Here is a 14,802-nt window from a genome sequence, read left to right as displayed (position 1 = left end):
ATCTTCTGAACTGCGAATACCAAGGCGAGACATTCTTTTTCGACTGGATTGTACCGGTGTTCGGCTCCCATCATAGTCCTGCTTAAATAGTAGATGGCCTGCTCCTGCCCTTGATCGTTATTCTGTGCTAACAAAGCACCAAGAGAGTGTTCCATGGCTCTTACATACAACAGGAATGGTTTCCCTGATATTGGAGCCACGAGAACAGGCGGTTGAGTGAGATATCTCTTAATCTCCTCGAATGCTTTTTGACATTCTCCATCCCAAACAAAGGATATTCCTTTCTTCATGAGTTTAGAGAAAGGTTGGCAACGCCCTGAAAGATTTGATATGAACCTTCGAATGTAGGCCAGTCTGCCTTGCAAACCTCTGAGCTCTTTGAGATTCTTTGGAGGTGGCATGTCTTGGATGGCACGCACTTTCTCTGGATCAAGAGAAATTCCCTTGGAAGTAACGATAAATCCCAGGAATTTTCCACTTGAAACTCCGAGGAACGATTTTGTCGGGTTCATCTTCAGCTGATGTGCTCGCATGATTTCGAACATTGTCTTCAGATCTGCAAGATGATCGTCTTTACATTGACTCTTTACTGCTATGTCATCAACGTAGCACTCGATCTTCTTTCGTAGATGTTCGTGAAAGATCGTGTTCATTGCACGTTGATAAGTTGCACCTGCATTTTTCAGGCCGAAGGGCATCACTGTGTAGCAATACACCCCCAGCGGTGTTCTAAAGGCAGTATGCTTTTCGTCATCTGGGTGCATCTTGATTTGATTATACCCAGAGAATCCGTCCATAAAAGACATCCTTTCGTATCCGCAAGTGTTGTCGATCATGACATCAGTAATAGGAAGAGGAAACTCGTCTTTTGGACAAGCTGCGTTAAGATCGCGGAAATCAATGCATATCCGGACCTTACCGTTTTTCTTGGGAACTGGAACAATGTTGGCTACCCAGTCTGGGTGTTGTTCTTCCCTGACAAAACCTGAGTCTATAAGCTTTTTAACTTCTGACTCGATTGATTCCATGATCTCTGGACGAAACCTGCGTTGTTGTTGTTTAACGGGTTTTACATCCGGATCGATGTTGAGACGATGCATAGCGACCTTTGGGTCAAGGCCGGGCATATCCTCATAATTCCAGGCGAAGACATCTATATACTCTCGGATGAGAGATATAAGATTCTCTTTTTCGGATGATGATAAGTCTTCCGCGATAAAGATAGGTTTGGGGTTGGATTCGTCTCCTATGTTGATCTGGATCACTTTATCTTCAGTGGGTGGTTCGCGTTGTTCAAAACACATGTCCCATAAGATGTTGAGGCGTTTGATCCAAGGATCGTCGGTGAATTCGATTAATTCTTCATCACCCCCTGCGTCTTCATCCGGATGACTGGTTGAAGTCATGTTTACAGTCAGACTCTTAAAGAAGGGTCCAACACTGACGTCAGATTCACAGGAAGATATTCTGGATGAATGATCTTGGCCCAGATAATTACTGATTTCATCTTCTGAGGCGGAGGGAGTTGTGACATAACCTAAACCACTTCTGGTTTTGTGGTAATAATCTTGAGGTTTTCCTTCAGGGGCTAGAGACATTCGGACTGGGGTTCGTCTACCTTTCCCGAAATTCAGACCCTGTTTTTCATTAAAATTATACCCCATTCGTTTCATCAATTGGATGGAATTGGGTTCGTGATAATGAAACTGAGGAACTCCATCGTCTTCCTCTGAACTTCCTCGCTTAAGTTGTTCGGGTTTGACTCTGCCGAACTGGATCGGCTTCTGCCCTTTCCTTTTGGACGGGACTTTGTAGAAAGCCTTTTGTGCGTCTTCCACTTCTTCATTGGAAGCGAAAGATGACTTGATTGGCATTGTTAGACATGCCTCTGTGCACAATGCGTGCCATGAGTGGGTACCTGCATCACGATCATTTACTATTTGTCCAACTTTAAAGGATTCATCAGACAAGTACGCCAAAATAAAATCTTCATTAATGCACCATTCGCCCTCACTCGGTACATTATTATTGTTCTCGACTGAACCAATTACATCAAAGTTTAACTCCCATGGACAATTCCCTTGCGGATCTGGCTCGACATCAGCTTCATTGCCACTGTCAACATCTTCTTTCTCCTGAGATTCCAAGTAGAAAACAGAGTCGGTGTGAAAGTTTTCTACCCCTCGGAAAGGATATTTTTCCGCAATCAGGGTTCGAACTTCTCCCTCATCATTAGCATATTTCATGACCTGATGTAGGGTAGACGGGACAATGCGGTTTGCATGTATCCATGGTCGTCCTAGCAAAAGATTGTAGGACGTGTCCGCATCTATGATGTAGCATGCTACTTCAGACTTAAGATCTCCGATCTGGCACCTGAGTTTGATCTTCCCTAGGGGTCGAGTACTGTTGGCGTTGAAACCAAAGATAGTGGTCTGGGTAGTGTGCAACCGATGCATAGGAATCCCTAAAACCTGCATGACCCTGTAAGGCATAATGCTGAGTGCGGAGCCCGGGTCAACCTGGACACGACTGATTTCAGAAGATCCGATATACCCTGTGTAGTACAGTGGTCGGTCATGTTCGTGTTTGACCTGCATGTCTTCTTGTGTGAATGATATGCAGGGTAGACTTCTCGCCGCTTGCAGGCATTGCAGACAAGTTTGATCATCAGAAGCTTCAGGAACTGGAATGACTTGGGTGATGAAGCTCTCTGTATTCTTCAATGCCTCAATGAGAGCTTCCTTGGTGGTTTTGGACAACCTCAGGAGCTCGTATAGAGTAATCCTGGCCGGTATGTTGGCCAGTTGCGCCATGACATTGAATTGGAATGGATTGCTCGACTCCCCGTGTTCCTGGTGGAGATTCCTGTTGAACCGGAGTTCTTTTTGTTTCCCCTTATCCGCTGGCTTCTTCGGGACAGAACCTCCAGCGTCTTGGGGCTGTTCCTCGACTTCTTGAGCATTCTGGCCGTAGTCTTTCAAGTAAGTCTTTCCAGACCGAGTGCCAGGGTGATCTCCCGGATATGCTGCCAGGGCAATCCTCTCCTCTTCTGAATCTGTAAGGGTTTTGAGGTGGTCATCATTCTCAGTAACGGAGGGGCTAATCATGTTAGAAGACTTAGCCTTGCCTCCTTTCTTCTTGGACCAGGTATTCGTCCACTGTTGGTCCTCCACTAGATCAGGGTGGACCCACATGATTTCTCCTTTGGAAATTGTGAGGGGTACCAACCCCCTGTCCTTCTGATTGTGTAAGTCGGTGTTTTTCAGGTGCATCTCCCCTTTACGGACTGGGATGACACCGTCTGCAGCAGCTACAGGAGGAAAATCACCGAATTGGACCGCAATCAAGTTAGTAGATACAGTCTTCTGCTCCGGCTTCAGAGTAAGTACATTAGCATTCACCAAATTTTGCAAGATGTCCTTGAACACATAGCATTTTCTGGTAGGATGTCCCAAGAACCTGTGATAGCGACAGTAATTGGGGTCATCTATCTTCCCTGCTTCATCTGGCTTTCTGATTTCGGGGAGCTGCAATTTATTGTTCTTCCGAAGTAGTTGGAACAGAGTGTCCACATGCTCTTCTTTGAACGAATACTGCTTGGGTGCTCTTTGCTGATTGGGCGTCTTGCCTTGCTTAGTAGGCGGTGGTACTTGCGTATAGTCAGCTGCTAGAGTCTCCTTTCCCTTAGACCGCTGGGCATTGTTCTGATTGCGTTGTTGCTGCTCTTCAGCTTTGATCCGAGCGACAATCTCTTCAGCTTGCTCCCCTTGTGAAACTAGTTGTCTCCAAGAGCGACATTCTGCTACTCCCATCTGGGCGAGGAGCTGAGTCTGCAGGTTGTGCCTGCAAGTTTCAACTAGAGTTGATTGGGTCATACCTGATGGGCATCGCAATGCCATGCTACGGAACCTTTCCACATAGGCTTTAATAGATTCTCCCTTCTTTTGCTTTGTGGCGAGAAGAGTAGGAACCGAAACCTCTGTGTCATCTTCGAAGAATCTGGCCAAGAAAAGCCTTTCCAGATCTACCCATTTCTGGATTGATCCAGCAGGCAGTTTCATAAACCATTCAAAGGCCACCCCTTTAAGAGTGCCGATGAACAAGCGCGTCAGAATGGCATCATTGGCTACCACATCTCTTGTCTGAGACTTGAAGTAGTAGATATGCTGATTTGGTGATCCTGTACCGTCGAAAGGTTGTAGCGTCGGGGCTTTAAACTTTGGCGGATAAGGAGCTGTGTCCCATTCTGCCGGGTAAGGCCGTATCACTCCTTCCTCGTGAAGCTCACTCCTGTTGGCCATTGCGTTAAGGCGGGCCTCTAAATCATCTACTTTGGTTGATTGAGGATACGACTCTTTTTCCATCTCCTTCTCGTTGTCAGAAGAAGAATCCAGGTTGTGTGTCTCACGATCTGAGTGTTCGTGCGCCTTCTGCTTTCCCTTTGACATGGTCCTCCGGGCAGATTCAGGTTTGAGGCCTTTTTCAGCAATAAGTTGGGCCATCATATCCTTCAATTGGAGAAGTGTCTCCTGTTGTGCCTGGAGCATGGCATGATGTTCATCCACTCTTTTAGCTATGTCCTCGGGATTCGTCGTCATGTAAACAGAAACTTTTTGTGCTCCAACAGAGCTTGAAGATTGAGATTCAGCTATTGCCGAATGTTCATCACTTGTCGTAATCCCTTGGGCTAACCTTTGGTAATTAACCGGGCGGATAGCTCCAGTCCGTGACCGGGTATGTCGATATACCCCTTCGAACTCGTCGCAAATTTCTCGAACGGTCGGGGAATGGCTTCTTTCTGATTCATCGGAACTGGGACACGGGGCTTTTCCTCTACTGGTCATGTTGATGGTAACCTGAGGGTATTCAGCTTCAGAAACTTTCTTCTTTTGACGTCGTCGTTTGGTAGGTCTTGCGACGTCAGTCAATCTGTCGAATACAGATCTGCGAGGTTCAGGAATACAACAGTGACATTCGGAAAGGACTGTTGAAATAAGCCGTTCGCAATGACATGGATGGGCTGCTCGTTGCGTTGGCTTTTCTCTGGAAAGCAACTCTCGCAAATCTGAGACCCGAGGACAGTTCTTCATCGGGGATGAAACTCCCTGTTCTTGAGTGGGTGAAATTGGTTCTTGTTGAACCTGACGGACCCTATTGCATTCGGGCGTCGAAGCGTGAGGGTCGCGTTTTGATTTATAAACACTAGGCCTTGGCCTGCGTTTAGTTGAAGGAACAGACCCTTTAGGGTCTTGTTTTGTTTGGACGCACTCTTGAGGTGCTTGTTTTCCCTTAACAGGGCTGTGCTTTGATTGGACAACGCACCACTGAGGGTCGCGTTTAAGTTGAATCACCCGAGGTTTGTAATTGGATTCATTACCTCGAAGTGTGCGTTCTGGAGTATGGACGCAATGCTTGTGCAGATCTTCGGAGACGCAATCCTTGCGTTGGACTCGGGATTGATTTTCTCGGAGGTGTGCTCGTCGGATGGACCTTCTTCGTCGTCGAGCAGCGTTTTTCTTGGCTTGTTTCAAAGCCTTAGTATCAGCAACACCGGCGTTGATTGTGCCTATCTCTGTCATAGGCCTTTTACAACCAAGTACACGCTGTGTCGACATAGGCGTGTGATCTTCGGTTTGCAGAGCGAGCTTGAGGCTTTGGCCAAAGGAGAGGACTTTCTTTGGCGTCTCAACAGCAGTTAAGACTTCTTTAGAGCTCTTACAAGCATCTCGCCTAGCCTTAGGGCTGAGCGATCCGGAAGAGAGAGCCTCCTCGTATTTGGCTTGGTCAAATTCCACGACCAAGGTTTCCACGGTTGTTCCAGTGAGGTGAACGTCGGATTGCGCCACCACCTCTTCGTCAGAGAAGCTAGTCCCCAGCGGAGTCGCCATCTTTTGTTTGTGGGAAATTTTGTAATAAAAAGAATATAAGGAAAGAATTGCGTTTGATTTTATTCTCTCTAACTGCTTAGAAAAAGAATGATTACAACTCTCTCAACTCTCGATTACAATTTGGATTCCTAGTTACAAAAGAGAAGAGAATGATCTGGATTCTCCCCTTTGTTTAATTCTGGGTTCTTCACGGTAGCGATGAGATGCCTCCCTCGAATGCTTGCGTCGAGTTTGCTTCTCGTTGACGATCCGAATATCTATACTTCACTGGAACAACTGTCTTGGCCGGTTGATAACTCTTGTCGAGTTTTGTGATTCAGAACAAGTAACAAACTCTAATGATAGAGTTGTTGGAACCGAAAATAATTCGGTTAATAAGCCAAATATCGATGGTTTAGAGATCCTCCGTTTGTTGATTTCCCAGACTGTGTAAGGAGTCAATCCTCCTTTTTCTGATTCTGGAAGATTTGATCGAAAGATCCCCCTCCGATTAATGAAAAGAAATCTCTCTTGATCTGATTATCAAAAATCCGATCTCCCCAATCCAAAAAAAGAGATCCTTTACTCTGTTGAGTTTGTTGCTATTTATAGGGGGATTAGGGGTGTAACTGCCCCCATAATCCGCGCCTAAATGGGGGTTTAGTTACCCCATTAGTCGGGTGTAACAACCCACTAAAGCCACTCCTCAAATCGTGGGTGAAGAACAGCTTCGAAGTTGTTAGATCACGTTTGAATGAGTCAGAACCTTAACCTGCGTTCTGGCGGTGATTGAGCTGCGTTTGGCAGCGACTGACGGGCTGCGTTGGGCAGTGATGGATGAGTTGCGTCGGCAGCGGTTGATAAGCTGCGTTGGGCAGCGATTGATAAGCTGCGTTGGGCAGCGATGGAGCTGCGTTCGAGCTGTGCTGGGCAGCGATTGGAGCTGCGTTCGAGCTGTGCTTGGCAGCGATTGGAGCTGCGTTGGGCAGCGATGGAGCTGCGTTCGAGCTGTGCTTGGCAGCGATTGGAGCTGCGTTCTAGCTGTTGATTGTTGTAGTATTTAGATTTCTCTGTCTTTATATATGGATGACACCAAAGACCAGTAAAGAAGGTCTTATTCAGGCCATTTGTGACAATTGAGGCATCTCAATAACGCTCTATCAACTGCAGGTCATGATCTCCACTGAGTGTGTCGAATATCATTACACTGCTCATCAGCACCTCTAATGGTTGCTAATATAATATTAGTCATGTTGTTGTCGCAGCCATCAAGATCAATCATCTCACATAAGAAGCTGCATTCGTGTTTATAGCTGTTGAAGCGGCGTAGGTGATTGAATCGGTGTAGTGTCTTGATGATGGTACGCGGGGAGGACTTCCACGTCTTGGTTTGAAGAGATCGTCGATTTGTAATCCTTTCTGTCAGAGTATTGCTAAAGACTGTCGTTTTGTAATCTTTGCTTTAACTCTTTGACATGTGAAAATCTTCGAATTGTAGCCTTCTGGAAGTCGTCAGATTGTAACTTCCATCATCAGTGTTCGATGGAGACTCAGCTATCCATTGTGATTTTTAGACAGCCTACAGAACCCCCTCCAAAGTTTTCGAAAGTTCGCGGTTGACTGGGACGAATTTTCGGAATACTTTGGATCCCAAAACTTTGCTGATTAAATGTATTCCAGCGTAGACTGAGTAGAGCCTCTCAGGGTTTTAGGCAAATTTTGTCGACACCCTCCTTCTTGTTTGCTTTGTCAATAATGGCTTGGACCTCAGCTTGCATGAACAGACTTTCATCCCCAGCTTAGTCAGGAGGACAGCTTCGAAAGACTCTTCTCGATCAGCTTGTCTAGGGTAGAATGATCTCAGCAGTCTGATTATTGCTTGGAATATTAACCCCTTTGAAGGTGTTATTTATGTGAGTGCAGTCATCAGAACGCATGTCTAAATCATGCGTTCGACTGTTTGACCGTGAGGGTGCGTTTGGTAGTTGAAAAACCCCTCCTCCCCTTCATTTGAAAACGCGAGAATCACGTTTCAGGTGAGATTTTACCTAAAATCTCGTTTCGATTTGACAGCTACAGCTGTTTATAAATAGACCACTGAGGTCAAATCAAAAGGTCATTCGACTTTTCTCCTTTTTTACTCAGTTTCTTAACAGAACTCCTGTTCATCTTCTCCAGCGCTTCAACGGAGGAAAAGATCCGTTCCTAAATACTTCGCCCATCTTCGTCTTCTTCGCCACAATTGCCATGGGACCTAAGAAGAAAATGGCGTCCAAATCGAAGATCGCCGAAGCTCAGGGTGCTTCTTCGGCTAGAGCCTCCGGGGATGATCAAGTTCTCACGCCTTCGTCGCTAGTTCCTTCAACCAATGGTAAGATTGACCCATTGGAAGTCGATTTGACAGATCTCTCATTTTCGACCCTTGATTGGCGATCCGTATTCCAATTAAACGTATGGCTAGTTCCATCGTTCCTGAAATTTCAACGTAGGTTCAGACCCTGTGTTTTAAAAAATTTTGGACGCAGGTCTGAACCTTGTGTTTAGAATTTTGGATGCAGGTTGAGACCCTGCGTTCAAGACCCCGAACGCAGGTCTGAACCTTGCGTTTAGAATTTCGGATGCAGGTTGAGACCCTGCGTTCAAGACCCCGAACGCAGGTTTGAACCTTGTATTCTTGAGTTAGACTTCTTATGACTAATTTTTCTATTTGCAGTATGCTACTCCAAAGAGCCTCTTTCTTTCAACCACTACTTCGGTCATGCGGGAGGTGCGGAGAAGAATACAATCTTCAGCTTCGCCTTTGAATATCCAGTGTTTCAGAACACCCACAAAGAACGGTCGAAGCTCATCACTCAAGCCTTTCCTGAGACTCTCAGGTCTTTGGTTACAAATGCCAAATTCGAAACCGCAGAGCGTGAGATTTTAAAGAAGCCGTCCTTCCTATTCGGGGATTCTGTAAAAATGGACCCCAAGCGGATGTCCGAGGGGAATTACAAATGGCTGAAGGTAGTCAACAACCGTCGTCTTTTCCTTCCCAATTTGGAGCGGATGTGGCCGATTTCTTATTATCAGTGCGCTTCTATTCCGCGGTCGATGAATTGGGAACTTGTTCAAGACCAAGGCGGTGTTGCTACGGGGCACATCACTCATCGGGGTACTCATCCCGCTGGTTTCAATAATTTCATGGCTTTGAAGCCAGGTTTATTCCAAAAAGAGCACCCTGTCGGAGAGTCTGCTAAGTTAGCGGAGGTGTTTATCAGAACATTTATTTCTGTCAAAGGAGAGTTCCCTGCTCGGGATTTCAGGGCCCCTACTTGGGTTCACTCCAGTGATGCGGACTGGTGGGCCCGGATGATAAATTTCGTCTTGGAGGAACTAGAAGAACCCTTGAGAATTTCGGATTTGAGAGTTCCTATAACAGCCACTCGATACGGTATTCCTCCGAATTACAGCGGACTCTTCGCTATGCTGGAATTCTACAACCCTCACACCGGCACCTTTTTCACTCCAGTTGGTGAGCTGGGCTTCGCTCTCCACGAAATGTTTGAGATTTCTGGACTGTCTTTTGGGGAATTGCCTTATGAGGAGTTTGTTCCCGGAAGCAGGGAATTAGAGATCCTGAAAAATGGTGCTCCCGAAATCTACGACACTTACTGGGAATTGATGTGCCATTTCCAGATATGTGCGCAAATTACTGGGAAAAGAGCAAGCGGCGTGAAACAAGGACAATGGGCGGAATATCTTTTCCACAATCTGTGGGACAAAGAAGCTGAGGTGACTCGCTTAGCGGCCAGTACCCTTGAGGAAATCACCGAACGTATCAATGACGCAACTTCTCATTATACTTGCGAGGTTGAGGAGGATGTCTTCCCGGCGTTTACCACGTTTGAAAGTTTCCACTATCAGGCAGAAGTTCCAATCTCCGACATGGCTTTGTTTGCTGGTTTTCTAACTCTTTGGTTGAAGCGTTGTGTGGTCCCCACAAGGCCAGTGGATGCTATTACAGTAGAAGTTTTATACCCTGCTGTTCTACTGGCTTATGGACGACCTTTGAACCTTCTTTCAGCCATGGTGTGCTGTTTACAAAGTGGCTTGCGGGAACTATCTTCTGAGTTCATTGCCGTCAAGAAAGTGGATTCTGACGGGACGACCGTCATTCAAACCCCAACCCCTCGGGTGCCGATGCCGTATATTTACTTGGTATCTTGGTTTGTGCTGCACTGCCCTCCAATAATGACGACTCCTGAATCAAATGACACCTCAACCCCTCTTGTTCAGCAATTAGAAACTTCTGACTGGGCTGGTTGGTACCAAGTTAAATTCCGTGAAATTTTGAGACGGGATTATAATTACAAGATTGCTGTCAAGTTTCCCGCCTTCGAGGGTGGCGCGTATGGAGAACTTCATCAAGACTCTCCGGGGCCGAATTCTTTCACCATGCTTAGCAAGGGCGCTTTTTGGTGGCTCATAAACATTCGTCCGGGCTATCTTATTTTTCGACAAGGGCGGAAATGCTTTATTGAACCATATCAGCCTTATCGCTTTTCTCGGCAATTTGGCTATGATCAGCTCTATGTTGGGAACCCAAACCCTACTCTTGCATTCATAGGTAATGTGTATGAAGGAGCGAGAGCTTGGTTTTACTCAGTGGCTGGTTGCACTGGAGCGAAATTCCGACTTCCTCACAAGATGCCCAATGCTCGCACCTCTCTGAGCTTCTGTACCTGGTACCAAGCCGCTTCTCAGCTTTCAGCCTATAACATGAATACTTCTTGTTTGAAGGACATCCGCAAATGGTATGCTTCGAAGAGGAGCGCTAAAAAGTTTCGCGCCCGAGGAGCTAATGAATACTTGTCCTATGAGAAGTTAATTCCAGAGGATGAACGGCAGCAATCACCGGAGCGAGTTCCGGAAGAGATCAGGATGCCGGATACTCGCGAAGTGGAACCTTCAAGAGTCTTGACTCGAAGTCAGAGTGCCAGTGGAAAAAGAAAGCTGGGGTCAGTCGATGAAGCAGAGTATGACAAGAGAGCCCGTCGGAAGTTAACGCTCGGACCCCCGGCTTCCAAACTTATGTCGGATGCTCAGAAAGCCTGGCGTGCCGAAGAAGACCAAGAATCGACTGCTATGGAACTCTCGCCTCGGCCTAGTCTCCCTACTGTTGGTCCTGCTTTAGGAAGCCGTGTGGTGGTTGAATGATGATTAATAAGATAGCAAGTGGCGTACTGCAACATGACATAGACAAAATTTGAGATGACATAAAATAGAAGTTGTGACAACAATTGAATAATTTGACGAGACCTCTATTGATGGCATTAATGACATGAAATTATTGGAAGAGTCTTTTCTTTCTTTCTTTTTCTTTTTTTTATCTTCAACTTGCAGTTATAAAATAAATCTGAGGATCTTCTAATAAATCTAATAAGTTCTCATATATGATTACTATTTATCTAGATTTACGCAAATAGATCCATTCACCATTACAATATCATGTGTTTAGATATGACCCTTAATGTCTAGATTTACGCAACAGATACTCGTGTTTCCACAAGAATAGAAATTATTAGATAACTAGTAATTACACTGATGATACGTCCTGTGTAGTTCAACAAGTGGAGATGATATAATATTTGAGATATTAGCCTACAAACTAGCACGTAAAAGCTGCAGTGCTCGGTGTTGGTTTTGAAAACATTGAGACATAGATGAAGGTAGACATTTAATTCGAAAACGGACCCCTTACTAGCAAACTTCTCAATTTTGGAGTACACTTAGGCCCTTAATAATATATTGTAATGAGTAAAATTAATAGATTATTGGACAAAGTTGTAGGAAAACTTGATGAGAAATGACCTTGGTTGTTCAGAGAATAATCAAGTATACATACCGTCTCTAGGAGGGGCTTTTACGATTGTATTAAAAAGAGAAAGACATGAAGCGAATTAAAACACATGAAATGATATATTCCAAGGGTCATTGAGTATCTGTATAACTAGGAGATCTTGTCATAATAATTCTCATAGAATGATTAAAAATAGACCTGCTTTCTCAATCCTTCTTTCATAGTAAAAATTTAAGCTCACCTCAATACTTAATTACAGTTTTAAATGTGTTCCATATAATTTTTAATCACTTGACAAAAGTGACTTTACTTTTTCATTTTTGAGGGCCATCCATCTCAGGTATTATATCAAATTACTATGTGACTGGATTTGACAGTTTGCTATATAGTAAGCTTTGCTAGGAAGAATGATGCAGTTATTAATTTGGATATTTTTCCTATTGTTAAATCCAATACCTTAAACCTCAGTTAACTGCTTTAATAATAGCTTTGATAGCTATTTCTTAAATTGTTTTCATATACTCCATTCTTTCTCTAATTAGCTGCCTTCAGAGGGCCTTTCTTCCCTTTGAAGGTGAAGGAAGTGTCCTTGATGTCTTCACTTCTAAAACTGCAGATATGGGTAGAAACTCAATCGTTTACTTATTAGCAAATACAAAGGAAGAAATAAATATTATATTAGAGATACGAGACTCTATTTGACTGCGGAAAGACTGACATTTAAGGCCTACCAACCTCATTAAGTTTATGTTGTTGCTCATTCTAAATTCTCCATTCTTTCTTGCTTCCAAGCTTTATTTTGATATTCTTCTATGCATATTAATGCTTTGTGGTTTAATGGTTCTTTTTCACTTGCATAACAAAATATAATTGTGGAATTAGTGAATATTTATTTGATACATTGATTTTGGGAAAGAAGGTAAATATAGATATGCAACAGAGGATCCGGCCGCACTCTACTAAACTACCACTTCATAAAAAAATGAGGTTATCTTCTCGTATTTTATATAGTTATACATGTAAGGGATCATATCTAAATGGATTAGGTGCAGTCCTAAGATAGCCTATAACCCTTAATTATCACATAAAAATTATTAATCATCACAAAACCTACCACTTCATAAAAAATTACTCCAACATCATTATTCGGCTAGTAAGCCCACTGTAGATCCCGATAAAGTAAAAAAACCAAACAGAATGATCAACCAAAGGCTATAGCGAAGAGCATAAACAGAATAAATAGAGAAAATAAATTAATTTAAACAAAAATTGAAAACATATACCAATTCAATTTTGCGGATTAACCTTGTCCAGTTCAATGATCAACCAAAACAACAAAGCCCTAATTTGTAAAATCAAATAAAATTTTCATTAAGCAGAGAAAATTGTTCGAAAGGGGTTAAATCCATCACTAGCAAGCCCTAATCTCACATTACGAGGGTCTAATGCGAACTCTGGATGCTTTTCATCAAAGTCTTTCCAAGCTTTGCCATCAGCCGGATGCCTTAGAATCCCATCCTCGATGCGCTCCTTAGAATGCCAACTCATAGATTTAGCAGTTTGAGAACACATAAATAGTCTTTGAACTCTAGGTTTTAAAGGAAAGTACCTCAAAACCTTTACTGGAACATTATGCACCTTTTTAGTTGGTTGATTGGAGTCATTTGCTGCATCATCCTTCTTTGGCTTCCACCGAGAAGCACCACAACTACTACACTTATTCAGTTTCCCATTTACATTTCCATAGAATAGCATACAATCGTTAGAGCACGCATGTATTTTTTCATAATCGAGACCCAAGTCCTTGACAATCCTTTTGGCTTCATAAAAAGACTTTGGCAACTTTATGTCTGGAATTGCTTCCCTCCACAAGGTCAGAGAATCATCAAATGCCTCATTGCTTAGTCCATGTATGCACTTATGCAGATATAATCGAATTATGAAAGAGAGTTTGGAAAAAGTTTTGCATCCTGGGAATAACTCTTGTTGGCCTTCTTCCACTAACTTATAAAATTTCTTAGCATCCTCGGTCAATTCCTCTGTGCCTTCCTTTATGTCTTCTTCATCGTTATCTGAAAACTCTTCTATTGTGCCTCTAAAAATATCATGTAGTAATCCGCCTACATCATCATGAGTACGTGCATCATCATCATCACTCTCGCTATGGACGTTCAATCTTGATGGCAAATCCTCACCATGGAAAACCCATTTGTAATAATTATCTATAAATCCCTTGACAATCAAGTGATTGCAGACAGTATTTCGCTGATGCCAACAACGATTAAAACAACCACGACAAGGACAACATATTTCATTCCCTTTAGCTGCTTTTGCAAATGCTTTATCAAGAAAGTCATTCACTTTTTCAATGTACTCGGCACTTACGCGAGAAGTATTATACATCCAACCTCTATCTCCATCCATAATTTGTATCTGCTAGACAAAAGTAAATATATTGAGACATCAATAATATATATCTACTTACTTATAATGTATAAAAATTCATCAACTAAAGAGTTTGCATGTTATTTTATAAGACTAGTCTCTCTCAAGCATAACTATTTGTTTAAGAGTAGTATACATAAACTAAAACATGTTTATATCTAAAAAAATAAATATTTATTAGTTTCATATTTTGTTTAGAGAACTGAATCTTATCATTATAGAGTTTGCAAGTTATTTTAAAGGACTAGTCTCTCTAAAGCATAATTATTTGTTTAATAGTAGTATACATAAACAAAGACATGTTTATATCTAAAAATGAATATTTATTAGTTTGCAAGTTTATGTTGTTGCTCATTCTAAATTCTCCATTCTTTCTTGCTTCCAAGCTTTATTTTGATTTTCTTCTATGCATATTAATGCTTTGTGGTTTAATGGTTCTTTTTCACTTGCATAACAAAATATAATTGTGGAATTAGTGAATATTTATTTGATACATTGATTTTGGGAAAGAAGGTAAATATTATGACAACATCTTATAAATATTCAAAATTTCATTGATACACTTGCTCCAATCTTGGAGAATCACATATATCTCAACAAACATCCTCTCTATTCATCTATCCCCTAATGCACTTTTATTGTAGT

General features: G+C 42.9%; 1 protein-coding gene across 1 annotated transcript; it reads right to left on the bottom strand.

The window, feature by feature from the left end:
* Window positions 13,084-14,136, bottom strand: LOC109831183. Its single transcript, XM_020398518.1, has one exon. The coding sequence runs from the start codon at window positions 14,134-14,136 to the stop codon at window positions 13,084-13,086; it is 1,053 nt and encodes a 350-aa protein (XP_020254107.1).

Source organism: Asparagus officinalis, chromosome 2, assembly GCF_001876935.1.
Source record: "Asparagus officinalis chromosome 2, Aspof.V1, whole genome shotgun sequence".
NCBI classification, from domain to species: domain Eukaryota; kingdom Viridiplantae; phylum Streptophyta; class Magnoliopsida; order Asparagales; family Asparagaceae; genus Asparagus; species Asparagus officinalis.
Note: the sequence above shows the minus strand (reverse complement) of the source record. Positions and strands in the feature narration are given on the sequence as shown.

Excerpts from the sequence above, each read along its gene's own strand:
- LOC109831183 (XM_020398518.1), bottom strand. The coding sequence starts at position 14,136 with ATGGATGGAGATAGAGGTTGGATGTATAATACTTCTCGCGTAAGTGCC.